We start from the raw sequence: 13,510 nt of genomic DNA, 5'->3' as shown, positions 1-13,510 counted from the left end.
CCCCCCCCCCCCCCAAAAAAAGACCAAACAGTATTCTACTTGCATGAACAAGTAAGGAAGGCAAATATAGAACCAGAAAACAAATTAAATGGTTGCCTAGTCCTATAGGCTAGAATGGAGAGTGACTGTGAATAAGGGGTTTTTCTGGGGTGGCAAAAATGTTTTAAAATTGAATTACAGTGACGACAACAAACCTCTCTGAGGACATCTAGATTATACAATTAAAATGGATGAATTTTACAGAATATAAATCATACCGCAATAAAGCTGCTTTTAAAAAATACAATGGTAGGGCTGGAGAGATGGGTCAGTGGTTAAGAGCACTGACCGCTCTTCCAAAGGTCCTGAGTTCAATTCCCAGCAACCACATGGTAATGATCTGTAATGGGATCTGATGCCTCTTCTGGTGTGTCTGAAGATAGTTATGGTGTATTCACATTAAATAAATAAATAAATAAATAAATAAATGCTAGACAAATGTTCTACTGAGCTGCAGGCATTGAACTTAGGAGCCTCTTGACTCAGCTTCTCAAACGGTTCATGTTATAAGTCACAACATCAAGCCTGGCTATTTTAAAATTCTTTAGTAGCCACATTAAAAAAATATATTTAAATAACATTTTTTTTAAAAAACATGTAAAATAATTTTAATGTATATTACTCAACAAAGCCAGCGTTTATGTGGTATACAAAAGTATTCATGAGATAACTTTATATTTTATATTAATACTAAATCTTGAATTACAATATCCATTTTATATTCTCTTATATATGTAGGACTAGACACACCTGAAATGCTCCGTGGCCATATGTGACTAATGGGTATTAAGCTAGACAGTGCAGTTCTAGGTCATACATACAAGAAATTATATAAATTTACAGTTTTACCAATATATCAAACTTGACATAAAACAAAAAACAAAAATCCACCACCCACAGAAATATAACTAATGTTTAGGATAGTTGGAATAGGGAATGATCAGTTTTCCTTTTTTGGGAAAGGGGATATGCTTTTTAAAAAGAAGTGGCCTCTCCCAAAGGAAGGGTAGTGTATATGGTGGGGGTGGGGGACACACTACATGACATGACACAAAGACTTAAACAAAGCTTTAATGTAGTGGTCACCAGTTCTATCTGTGCTGTAGCTGAAAGTATCCCTCAAACTCATGGACAAAAAAATTCACTATCACATTGCATATCTAGCCAACCATGATGATCACAGATCTCAAAACAACCATACCTACAGCCCAATCAAGGCAGAACAGGAGTAAGAAAAAGCGGGGATAAATCACACTACAATTACCAGCACCAAAGTCACCAGTACATCATTCCTATACCTTGCTTATGGTTCCTGGGCACTCACCGGCACACCATGAGACATGAGAGTGTTGGGATTCATGAGGGTGACAAGTTGGTGAAGGAGATCAGGCTGGCTATCAAAAAGTTCAGGTGTCAGCTTCTTCATCACTTCTTCCAAGTGTTCCGCTGCAAGCGATGGGACTCCATACCAGGTTTTTGGCTCACCCCTGTTCAAGTTAAAGGGGATACAGAATTGGTCACGTGCATAGTTATGTAGGAAGCTCACCCTGACTGCCTCCCCAGCTTGCCATAACCCCACTCACCAGTGGAGGTAGTTAATAGAGTAACTCCAATGATCCTCAATATGCCAGCAAAAGGCCGAGAACACCATCCCCACATACAGCCATGGGACCTTCATGCCAGATATATCTGCATTGATGTGGCATAGTACAGACTGCTCCAATACAGGCATCACATTCAGGTTCCAACCACTTGTAGCATACTCCTGTCAGGTCAAATGTTTGTACAGAAGGATGAGGATTATGCTAAGAAACTGAGTTTCCCCTCCAGGACTAATTGAACTTTGAGCTCACAAATGCTGGGCAAATGTTCTATCACTGTAACCTGAGTTCTTTCTACTTTGAGACATGGTCTCACTAAGCTGCCCCAGCAGGCCTTGAGCTTATGATCCTCTTGCCTCAACCTCCTGAGTAGCCAGGATCATAGGTGAAAACTACCAAGCCCAGCAGTTTTTTTTTTTTTTTTTTAATTTACTTGAGTGTGTGTGTGTGTGGTGTATTTTCAGTGTATATTTGTGTGGGTACACATGTGTGAACATATATGCAGTGGCCAGAGGTCAACATCAGGTATCTTCCTCTATTACTATGTTATTTTTTGAGAGAGGACCTATCACTGACCCCAGAGTTCAGCAATTGCCTAAACTGGCCCTACCTGTCTTCCCTCAGCACTAGCGTTAAAGAGGCAAGCTATTACACCTGGCTTTTATATGGTTTCTGGGGATCCAAATTTGGGTCCTTGTGCTTACAGAACAATCACTCTACCAATTAAGCCATCTCCTCAGCCTCTTTTTTTTTTTTTTTTTTTTTTGGTTTAAGACAAAATCTCATTCTATACCTCAGGCCAACATCAATGTCACAGTAAGCCACCTGAGCCTCTTAAAGGCTGAGATTAGGGATGTTGAGTGATTACACTCAACAAGAACTTAAGTTATTTGCTTTTGTATAGGGAGTCTTAATATTGGCATCATACCAAACAATGTGTGAGTCTTCTCTGCTTCTTCCTCCCAAATATATACACAGAAATCTTCAATTCAATTCACTTTAATTTCATGAAGATTACAGATATGTATCTACCATAAGGCCTCTGCCAAATCTGCCAACTGGTTTTCAACAAGTCCTAGGAACTTGAAGCAGTACATACCAGTTAATGTTAGCAACTGGGAGGTTGAGACAGGAAGTTCACAAATTTGAAGCTAGCCTGGGCTACAATGAAGAATCCTTTGTCAAAAAATAAAATGAAACTGTGTGTGGCAGTACATGCCTTTAATCCCAGCACTTAGGCAACAGAGGCAGACAGACTTCAAAAATTTGAATTCACAAATTTGAGGGTTGCCTGGGCTACACTGAAATACTCATTGTCAAAAAATAAATGAAACTGTATGTGGCAGTACATGCCTTTAATCCCAGCATTCAGGAAGCAGATGCAGAAAGATCTCTGTGAATTCAAGCCCATTCTGTTCTACATAGTGGGTTCTAGGCTAGCAAAGGCTACAAAGTGAAGCCCTGTCTCACCAAAACAATGCAACAAATAAATAATGGGTAGTCTAATAAATAATGCTACATAAATTGATGTAGCTATATACAAAAGAAAAAAATAGACCCCCTATCTCAGTAACAAAAGTAAACTCTAAACATATGAAAACTTAAATCTAAGTCTTAAAACTATAGCTAGGCATGGTGGCATACACCTTTAATTCCAGCACTCAGGAGGCAGAAGCTGACAGATCTCTGAATTTGAGGCCGGCCTGGTCTACATAGTGAGTTCCAGAAGTCAGGTCTAGGGAGGAAAAGAAAAAAAAAAAAAAAAGAAAGGAAAGGAAAGGAAAGGAAAGGAAAGGAAAGGAAGAGAGAGAGAGAGAGAGAGAGAGAGAGAGAGAGAGAGATCTAACTATGAACCTATGAGATAAAACATGGAAAATGCTACAGGACACAGAAATGGGCAACAATTTCTTATACAAAACTTGAAAAACACAAAAAACAACAAAAAAATAAACTGAAAAAGCTAAACAAAAAACCAACACATACACACACACAAAAAAAAAACAATAGCAAAAAGACAATAAGTATTTGCAAACTATTTGCCTAACAAGACATTAACAACCATAGTTAAAAAATGTAAAAGAAAAAAAAAAAAAAACAAAAAAGATAAAGCCAGATTTAAAATAGGCAGTAAACAGTTATCAACAATTAAAAGATTTAATAATTATTAAAATGATGACATAAAAACAGCAAGAAACACAAGCCAGGCCCACAAGTTATCACCTGGCTTCAGTAAGGATGACTTTTATTGCCAGGTGTGGTGGCACATGCCTTTATTTCCTGCACTTGGGAGGCAGAGGCAGATGGATCTCTGAGTTTGTGGCCAGCCTGGTCCCAAAGTAAATTCCAGGACAGCCAAGACTACACAGAGAAAAACCCTGTCTAAAAAAAAAAAAAGCTTTTATCAAAAACACAGTTTTAGGTGATGAGTTTTATTTGTAACTTTTGTATAATAAAGTTTTAGTAAATTTAAAAAAAAAAAAATAGACAAGGAATGAAAACAGGTGGAAGAGTACTTGCCTAGCATATACAAAGCCCTGGGTTCAGTCTCCAGTATGGCAAAATGATCATAAACATTAGCAATGATGTGGGAAGCCCCAAATATCATAGTAAAAACATAAATCAGTACAGCCATGCTGGAAAACAGTGAAAGTGTTCTTCAAAACTTTGAAAATAAAACTACCATATAATGTAGCAATTCTACTAAGGGTTCTATAACCAAAAGAAACAAAATTGTCATTTTGAAAAGATATCTGCACTCCCATGTTTACTGTAACACTATTTACAAAACAGCCAAGAAAAGGAAACCTGGGCTGGAGAGCTGGCTCAGCGGTTAAGAGCACCTACTGCTCTTCCAGAGGTTCTGAGTTCAATTCCAAGCAACCACATGGTGGCGCACAACCATCTGTAATGAGATCCGATGCCCTCTTCTGCTGTGTCTGAAGACAGTAACAGTGTACTCATATAAATAAAAAATCTTTTAAAACAATTAAAAAAAAAGAAAAGGAAACCTGCCTAAGATGTCTATCAACTAAAGAAAATGTAATATATAATATACACATTGGAATGATATTCAGCCATTAAAATCCTATTATTTGTGACAGCACAGATGGAACTGTTGATCACTACATTAAGTAAAATAACCCAGGCACAGGAAGGCCAGTACCATGTGGTCTCAGTCCAATGTGGAATATAAAAAAGTTGATTTCTTAGATATTTAAAGTAAAAAGTTGGTTCCTAGAAGCAGGGGAGTGCAAGGGGAGGGAGAGACACACAAAAAGATTGATTAATGAATACTAAGCTAAAGTTACAGAAGCAGGACATTCTCATATATTATTACACAATGGGATGACTAGATACAATAATTATGTACTATACATTATTTTAAAAAGCTTTATGAAAAGATTAACGTTTTCACAATAAAAAATGTTTCAGAATATGCACTGGTTCACACAGTGTTATTTATGTTTCAGAAACATCACATGGTACCCCATAAACACAGATAATTTATTTCTTGAGATTAATTTTTAGTTTTAACTAAGTGTACGTATGTGTTCTACCTAAATACCTATAAAGGTCAGAAAAGAATGTTGGATCCTCTGGAGCTAGAGTTACAGCCCGTAGTGAGCTGCCCAATGTAGGTACTTGGATCAAATTTGGGTCTTCTGCAAAAGCAGTCATCTCTTCAGCCCAAATATGTAGAATTTTAATATTTTTATGTATCAATTTTTCAAAAGTTCAAATTAAAACCTAACAAGCCAAAAACAAAACAAGCAAAACAAAAAATCTGAACCCAAATGCATTTTTGCATGCAGTTAAGCCTGGACCCTCAATTCTCCCTGTACATGCCATTCCTCCTTACAAAACACATACGAAAGGACCCAGCACTCCTTAGGGCACTTTACCTACTTCTCACAGAATTCTTATAACAAATTTGTAGGTGGTAGCACACGCGCCTTTAACTCAAGCACTTGGGAGGCAGGGGCAGGAGGATCTCTGTGAGTTTGAGGCCAGCCTAATCTATAAAGTGAGTTCAAGAACAGCCAGAGCTACAAAGAACCCCTGGCTCAAAAAACAAAACAAAAAAAAAAAAAAACGAAACCAAAACAAAACAGTCAGAAAAGAGAATCGAGAATCAAGAATCAAGGTAGGAATATCCCCATATTACACATAAGGAAATGGGCTCAGAAGGTCAGTTAATATCCTTGGGAGGCCTGTTCTTTTTCTGAAGGGAAATGGAAGAGGAGTGTATGTGGGGGAGAGGGAATGTGAGGAAGGGAGGCTAGAAGGAGGGGAAACAGTGGTTGGGATGTAATATATGAAACAAGAATTTTTAAAACAGCATCTCATCATGCACATTCCAGATAGTACCTAGGCAGTGTTCTTTACAGCACTTCATCTACACTTCAAAGTAACTACTTGAGGCAGGCATAAAGGGGGATTTCGATGTCTTTCTGACACTAAATAACTTGCCCAGGATTATACAGCTGACATATAACCATTAGAATCATCCACTCACCTCCTCCTCTGGGGTTAGGTGCCGCTTACTGTCACTGACAGGGAAACCGCTGCCAAATTCTTTGGAATGGATGTCAGCCCCATACTCAACAGTTACATCTTCCTCGATGCTATTCACAAGCCGCCAAAACTCCTTCTCTACGAGTTCTGTGGGTACCATCTGGAGGAACAGGATAGTAAATGACATCTTATCCTGTCCACATTAATTCAGGGAGGTACAGTACCAGTGCCTATGAACATAGTCTCAGCACTACCCCAGCCCTCCGTCACCTACATGCACAGGCATGTTGAAGTAGTCAGCTTTAAAAGAGTCAGCCATCTCTCCAAAGCTCTGCAGAGTATATTCCCGGGTAGCTTGCTCAAAGCCAAAGGCTTCAGGGGGCCGCTTACACTCCTGAAACACAAAAGAGAACAAATCATAAAAATAGAGGCAAAGAGAAAATCATCTCAAGTAGAACTGAAACACGGATAGAAGTAGGAAGGGAGAACTGCCCTCACTCAGCCTTCCAGGCTCCTAGGGCAAGCCTTGCTTTACAGCTCTATATTTCCCTCCTTCCCACACCAGCTTATCACATGTATTCATGCCACACAGGCGTTCTTCTCAGACTTCTGCTCATTGTTAGGGTTTGGATATGAAGTGTCCTTCCCAAAAAAGTTCACATATTAAACACTTGGTCCCAAGATGGTAGTGCTATTTTGGAAAGTTCTATAGTGTTCAGGAGGTGGGGCCTAGTTGTAGAAGTAGGTTGCGGGTTGATTTTCTTGGGGGCAGTAACTTTTCCTAGCCTAACACTGTCTTTGTCTTTCTCTCTGCTTTCTAACTATCATAATGTGAGTTGAGCCATAAGCACCTCTCCACCATGATGGGCTGAAACTGTGAGCCAAAATCTTTTTTCCTTTAAACTGTTTCTCTCCGGGACTAGAGAGACAGCTCAGCAGTTAAGAGCACTTGTTGCTCCTGCAGAAGACCCAGGTTCAATTCCCAGCACCCACATAGTGCTCACAACCACTTGTAACCCTAGACATCTTGGGTACTTGGCCCTCGCTGATGCTTTTGTGGCTCCTCCTTACTACAGTGCACCTACCTGCCCTAGGCGGTATCTCTCCTGAATACTTCTGTTCCTGCAAAATCCTGTTTCCCTACCTGGAACATGAACCAAATCTAAATATCATAAAAGGAGGAAAGCAAGTAATCATTATATCCATTTGATAAAATTTCCTATCTTCAATACATTTAATACAGAAAAGGTATGTTAGAAGTCTTTAGAAACTATAGAACAAGGTTTTTTTAAGTGTCTTAAAGATAATTATATGTAAGAAAGAAAAAAGAAAATACTTGGGAATCAAAAGGGCATTTAGAAAGTTTTTATTTCTAGCCAGGACTAATGGTGCAGGCCTACAATTCCAGTTACTTTGAAAGCTGAGGGAGGACTCCAAATGTAAGGCCTACCTGGGCCACAAAGTGAATTTGAAACAAAAATAAAAATTAAAACACAGCCTGGAGATACAGCTCAGTGGTAGAGAGCACTTCTTTAGCATGCTCAAACCCCTAGGTTCAATAAATAGAAAGATGGTCTATCTATAGCTAGTTAATCCTATCATTTAAAGCTCATTCCTAATCACTACCCTTAATTTTCCTGGGCATGGTGGCTTGTACCCATAATCCCAGGCTTTGGCAGAAGAATAAAGATAGTCTAGGATCTCCCAGAGAACATGAGCATAAATTACACCTCTATCTCACAAAGTTCTGCAAGCTTGAGGTCCCGAAACACAGTAATACTATGGCTGAGGTAGAAGGCTCCCCTTAGACTATACAAAGGCAGGCCAAGATATCCCATATGGACTGGGACTGGGAAGGCCTTACCGCCATGACACACTTTGGACACCTCCAGACACCTTTCGGGATTTCAGGTAAAGGAGGCAGCAGGCAAAAGATGTGGTAATTGTCATCACAGCCATCACACAATAAGAGTTTGTCATCTTCATCTCCCCGGGAACACATTCGGCATACGTATGACTCAATCTGCCAGAGGAAAGCAAAGGGTTATGAATTATAGTCCCTGCCCGGTCTTCAAACACCAGGCCCCTCCAGACAATATCCTGTTCCAGAAAGTTCTCTGTTAGAAGCCAGAGGTGTGTGTTGGCTGGGTTGTTCATGGCCCTAAACAGGATAGTCAAAGCCTGGAGTTCAGTTGCAATGTATGTATTACTTTCCCCAGATAAATACAGATTATGAGAAGCCTTTATTAGTTTTCAATCTTCTCAGTTTTATTCATTCGATAAACAGTGTTCTATGGCAGAGATGAAGAAAATCTGGTATCTGCCTTCAAGAGGCACACAGTAAGCTAGAGTATTCATAAAAACTGAAAACCGCCATAGCGGCCCATAGAAAATACTTTGGGTACCCAGAGAAGGAAGCAGCACTCGGTTACTTAGACATGAGGGAGAACTGCATGAAGTACTTCATTCTGAAGGGGACACTTGGAGTAACTGAATCTTTTGTTTATTTGATTTTTTTTTTTTTTTTTTTTTTTTTTTTTTTTTTTTTGGTTTTTCGAGACAGGGTTTCTCTGTGTAGCCCTGGCCGTCCTGGAACTCACTCTGTAGACCAGGCTGGCCTTGAACTCAGAAATCTGCCTGCCTCTGCCTCCCAAGTGCTGGGATTAAAGGCGTATGCCACCACTGCCCGGCGGAATAACTGAATCTTGAAAGCATGCTGGTACTTGACAATTGAAGCAGAGCACAAAGAGAAATTCTTTGAGGCAGACAAAACCATATGTACAAGGAATGTAAGATTATAGGAGAAATATTGGTACACCTCTTGAAGAAAAAAAAATGAATATAGCTACAAGTAGTTCAGAACAGCAATAGCTGAAAAGTGAGGTTGGCAGTGCTGGACAATGAGGTTAGAGGTCAGCAGGGACTGGATCATGCATGATAATGAAGATAATGAAGCTCTTAGCCTTTATCCTGAAGCACTGGACAATAGGAGTTTCCTCCTAGCACTTTATGTGGACAGTAGCTATTCACTGTTTTGGTTTTTGTTCCAAATTAGCTGCCCTTATTTTCCCCAATGAAGTAAGCTGCCTGCAGGCAGGGCCTTCGAGATCCACTTTACTACTTAATGCAACCTAGTCCAGTGCCATGCTGGAGAAATGCTCACTGAAGGGATGAGAAGCAGAGCTCTAGGAAGTCAGGGCTGGGTCCTTACAAACTGGGCATTGCTGTGGTTCCTTCGCAGCCTCATGGTCATCTTGGTGCAGGGCTCAGGGCTGTGACTCAGTTCCTCCTTGCCTTCTAGGAAGGTCTTGGGTGAGGCTGACTCCATCTTGACATCCCCACCTAATTCCTCCTTTACTACCACAGTGGGGGGACACTCAGGCCCTTCTTTATCTGTAGGAGAGAAAAGTAATTCTAAATTTAAATCTGAAACATTTACAGTCCTGCCTCCTCCCTCCCTATGAAACCACCCCTAGTATCTTGGGCCTTACCTTTTTTCCGCAGAGTCTTATCCTTGGCCATTAGGCCCAGCCCCATCATCTTGGGGCCTGCTCCATATATCTGTAGCTTCTTCAGTTCTGGATTCTTTTCAATGTCTTCCTCTGTGGGTTCCGGCTACAAAGAAAGTAGGAAATAAAATGAGTCAAGATTACTATTTGGAGCAGACGGCCCAATCCTAAAAGAAAAGCTCAGAATACACACACACACAAACAAACACACACACACACACACACACACACAAGTTCATGCCAAGAACTCATGCACAAATGGGCCAGGGCAAGAATTCAGAGCTACTTTTCGAAGTCTAGAGGTAGGTCCTCAGTCTTATCTTTAAAGGACCACCAAGATGACTCATCAGGCTAAGGTGCTTGCTTACCATCAAGCCTGACAACCTGAGCTGAATCCCTGGGACCCAGGTGGTAGAAGGCAAGAGTCAACTCTAGTAAATTGTTCTCTAGTACATGCTTACCAAAGCAAAAACACATATACACACGTATACACCCACACAACAAATCTAATTAACAATGAAAAAAATTAGGGGTTCCTAAGGTCCCTTCTCTAGGTGAGGGAACTGTGAGTAGTTGACAGTTGCCGGGACAAGGAGTGGTCACTGGTAGGTTCCTCATGCCCTGGTGGATGACCACACATACCCATGTACAATGAGCAACACAAACTAAACTCAGTAGATTAAAAATCTTTTTAAAAAGACATGAAGTTGGCGGATGTAACTGGAGGATCCAAGAGGAAGTAAGGGGTGGTGGTGATAAAGGGCGTATATGATCAAGATACACTTTAAACAAACATGAAATTTTCAAATAAATAACTACAAAAATTTCAGGAGCTAGAGAGATGGCTGAATTGTTAGGAACACCCATGCAAACAGCTCACAATTAACTGTTAATTAATCTGTAACTCTAACTCCAAATAGTCAGACTCCTTCTGGCCAATATGGGTAATTCACTCGCATGCTCGTACTTCTCCACAAAACACATGGCATACACATAATTAAAAATAAGTTTAGGGCCAGGCGGTGGTGGCGCACGCCTTTAATCCCAGCACCTGGGAGGCAGAGACAGGCGGATTTTTGAGTTCGAGGCCAACCTGGTCTACTGAGTGAGTTCCAGGACAGCCAGGGCTATATAGAGAAACCCTGTCTTGAAAAACCAAAAAAAAAAAAAAAAAAAAAAAAAAAAAAAAGTTTAGGAGCTGGAGAGATGATTCAGTGGTCAAGGGCACTGTGAGCTATTCTTCCAGGACCCAGGTTCAATTCCCAGCACCCACATGGCAGCTCACAATAATCGGTAACTCCAGTCCCAGGGGAGCCAACACCTCTTCTGGCCTCCATGGACACCAGGCACACACATGGTACATAAACATACATGAAAGTAAACAACCATACACATAAAGTTTTGTAAAACTCTAAAGAGAAAAAAAGTTTTTAAAGAACTAAAAAAAAAAAAGTGGAAAGGAATTGAAGTCAGAATCGCAGTTTTACCAATTATAAAATAAAAATATGAACTTCTACCTTTCCTGAATAAATGCAGCTACCATCCCTTATGAAAGAAGCCTCCCTTTATAGCAAATGAAAACTATCACAGAAAACCAAAACTGGACATAATGCAGAGAGATCAATGGATGGTGTGAAGCCCAGCCCCAGTGAATAAATCTGTATCATAGCTTTTGCATCTATGGCTCTGGGGATATCATGGAGGAAAATGAAAAGATTCTAAGAGCCAGAACACCAAGAAGTCTGCTGTGAAAGTCTCTCCTAAAAATGGCTGCATAAATAAGATCAGAACAATAGCATTATCAATGAAAATGTTAACATGAGGTAGGAGGAGATTTCATGAGGTCTCATCCCTAAACAAAGAACTACAGGCAAATACTGATAGCTAGGAGAAGAATTAGCTTCTCCCAAGGATAAGCCTCTTCATTTGGTTGTCCAATGCAGTGATCAACTTTTGAAACTATATATATATATATATATATATATATATATATATATATATATATATATATATATATATATATGAGGGATTTGAGGGAGAGTAACTGAGAGTGGATGGAGGAAAGGGAGGAAGGAAATGATGCAATTAAGTCTATTTCAATTAAAAACATTAAATAAATAGAGTAACATTATTGTCGAGTGTAAAAAGTGCATACCTTTAATCCCAGGTCTTAGGAGGCAGAGGCAGGTAAATCTTTGAGTTCAAGGCAAACCTGTTCTACAGAGCAAGTACAAAGACTGCCAGAGTTATACAGAAAAACCCTATCTCAAAAAAGAAAAAAAGACTTTTACTCTATGAGGGGACTGAAGAGGGGAACAAACCAGTCACACAGGTCAGATATACAAAAAGTATAGTTCAAACAGATCTCCAACTCAACTGAGTAGAGAAATGATCAAAATTGGGCAGAAAGGGCATGCTAATACTTAAGAGCACAAAAGAAAGTACAACAGTGTTACACAAGGCTTCAGTCAGCAAGCATGATTCTTTCCACCCCACAGCCTCTCTAAGTGCCAAGAAGAAAAGTACTCACATCAGGCTGTAGTCTCTTTGCCCGTCGTCCGTAACTGTTGAACTTGGAAGGCTGTACAGACTGTCGAAGTGGGATGCTGTGGGGTTTATACTCCTTGTCTTTTTCCTCATTATCAAATGGGCGTGTGTTACACTGCTATGGATAAGTAAAGGATAAGGCTCAGGGCACAGAACTTCAGCCCCCAAAGTAAAACCTTCTTTTGGCCAAAGAACAAAGTTGTGGCCCATACCCCTGACTAACACGAATAGTCCCAGTTCAACTGGTCTTTATCGCTAACATCTTACAAACTTTAGGAATTCTTTTTGGGTTTTTTTCCTTCTTTTCTTTTTTAACATTATTAGTGGGGTGGTGTGTGTGTGTGTGTTATGTGTGTGGCACTTATGCCACAGTGACATGCAAAGTTCATAGGACAACCCCTGGGAGTCAGTTCTCTCCTTCCACCATGTGTATTCCAGGTCAAACTCAGGTCATCAAGCTTGGAGGCAAGCACATTAACCCAATGAGTCATTTGCCTGCCAGTAATGAGGCTTTTTCTTTTTTTCTCCTCCCACCCTCTGGTAGGGGAGGAGTGTGTGTGCTGGTAACTGAACCCAGAATTCTACAGATAAATAACTATAGGACTTTGATAATATACCTATCAGAAGAAAAGAGTATCACTAGGAAAAGGTAAGGTATAGTTTTTTCCAGTCTCCAATCCATGGAAGCAGTCTTATTAAGAATAGTCCCAGCACTTAAGAAGCTGAGAAAAAGAGGATCAAGGGTTCAAGGCTAAGGGACCAGCAACATGGCTCAGTGGGTACCTGCTGTCAAACCTGAGAATCTCAGTTCAACCCCAGGGACCCACATAGTAGAAAGAGAGAACAAAGTTCTCAAAGTTATCCTCTTACCTCCACATACATGGAAGCACACACAATAAATGCAATTTATAAAGTTCAAGGTAGAGATCTGGGGATACAGCTCAGTTAGTATTTACCTAACATGGACAAACTCAGTATAGTGGTACATGCCTCTAATCTCAGTGACCTGGAAGGTGAAAGCAGGACGATCAAGAGTTCAAGCTTGTCCTTGCCTACAAAGTTTGAGACCAGCCAGGGCTATAGGAGGACAATGACTCAAAAGAAAGTAAAAGAGAATCTAAAACACAACATGACATGGTAGCTGAAATCCTGTACTTGGGGGACTGAAGGACTATAATAAATTCCAAATAACAAAGTCACGTCCAGACTCCCCAACAAAAAGGAGTTTTAAGTCCAATCTGAGCTATATGGTCAGTGGGCTAACTACATGGTAATTTCTAGGCCAGCCTGCCACCTATT

General features: G+C 40.2%; 1 protein-coding gene across 5 annotated transcripts in view; it reads right to left on the bottom strand.

Moving 5' to 3' along the window:
* Kdm5c (lysine demethylase 5C) overlaps positions 1-13,510 on the bottom strand; it is a 35,463-nt gene that overhangs the window by 15,090 nt on the left and 6,863 nt on the right. For all 5 annotated transcript variants that reach the window (XM_034485317.2, XM_076918206.1, XM_034485316.2 and 2 more), the window contains exons 5-12: positions 12,195-12,329; positions 9,647-9,770; positions 9,367-9,548; positions 8,020-8,178; positions 6,430-6,549; positions 6,157-6,315; positions 1,623-1,804; positions 1,364-1,526 (exon numbers count right to left, since the gene is read on the bottom strand). In XM_034485317.2, the coding sequence (XP_034341208.1) occupies positions 1,364-1,526; positions 1,623-1,804; positions 6,157-6,315; positions 6,430-6,549; positions 8,020-8,178; positions 9,367-9,548; positions 9,647-9,770; positions 12,195-12,329 (1,224 nt within the window). The remainder of the gene's footprint in view (positions 1-1,363; positions 1,527-1,622; positions 1,805-6,156; positions 6,316-6,429; positions 6,550-8,019; positions 8,179-9,366; positions 9,549-9,646; positions 9,771-12,194; positions 12,330-13,510) is intronic.

This window comes from Arvicanthis niloticus, chromosome X, assembly GCF_011762505.2.
Source record: "Arvicanthis niloticus isolate mArvNil1 chromosome X, mArvNil1.pat.X, whole genome shotgun sequence".
Classification (NCBI taxonomy): Eukaryota; Metazoa; Chordata; class Mammalia; order Rodentia; family Muridae; genus Arvicanthis; species Arvicanthis niloticus.
This window is presented reverse-complemented; position numbering and strand designations above follow the sequence as displayed.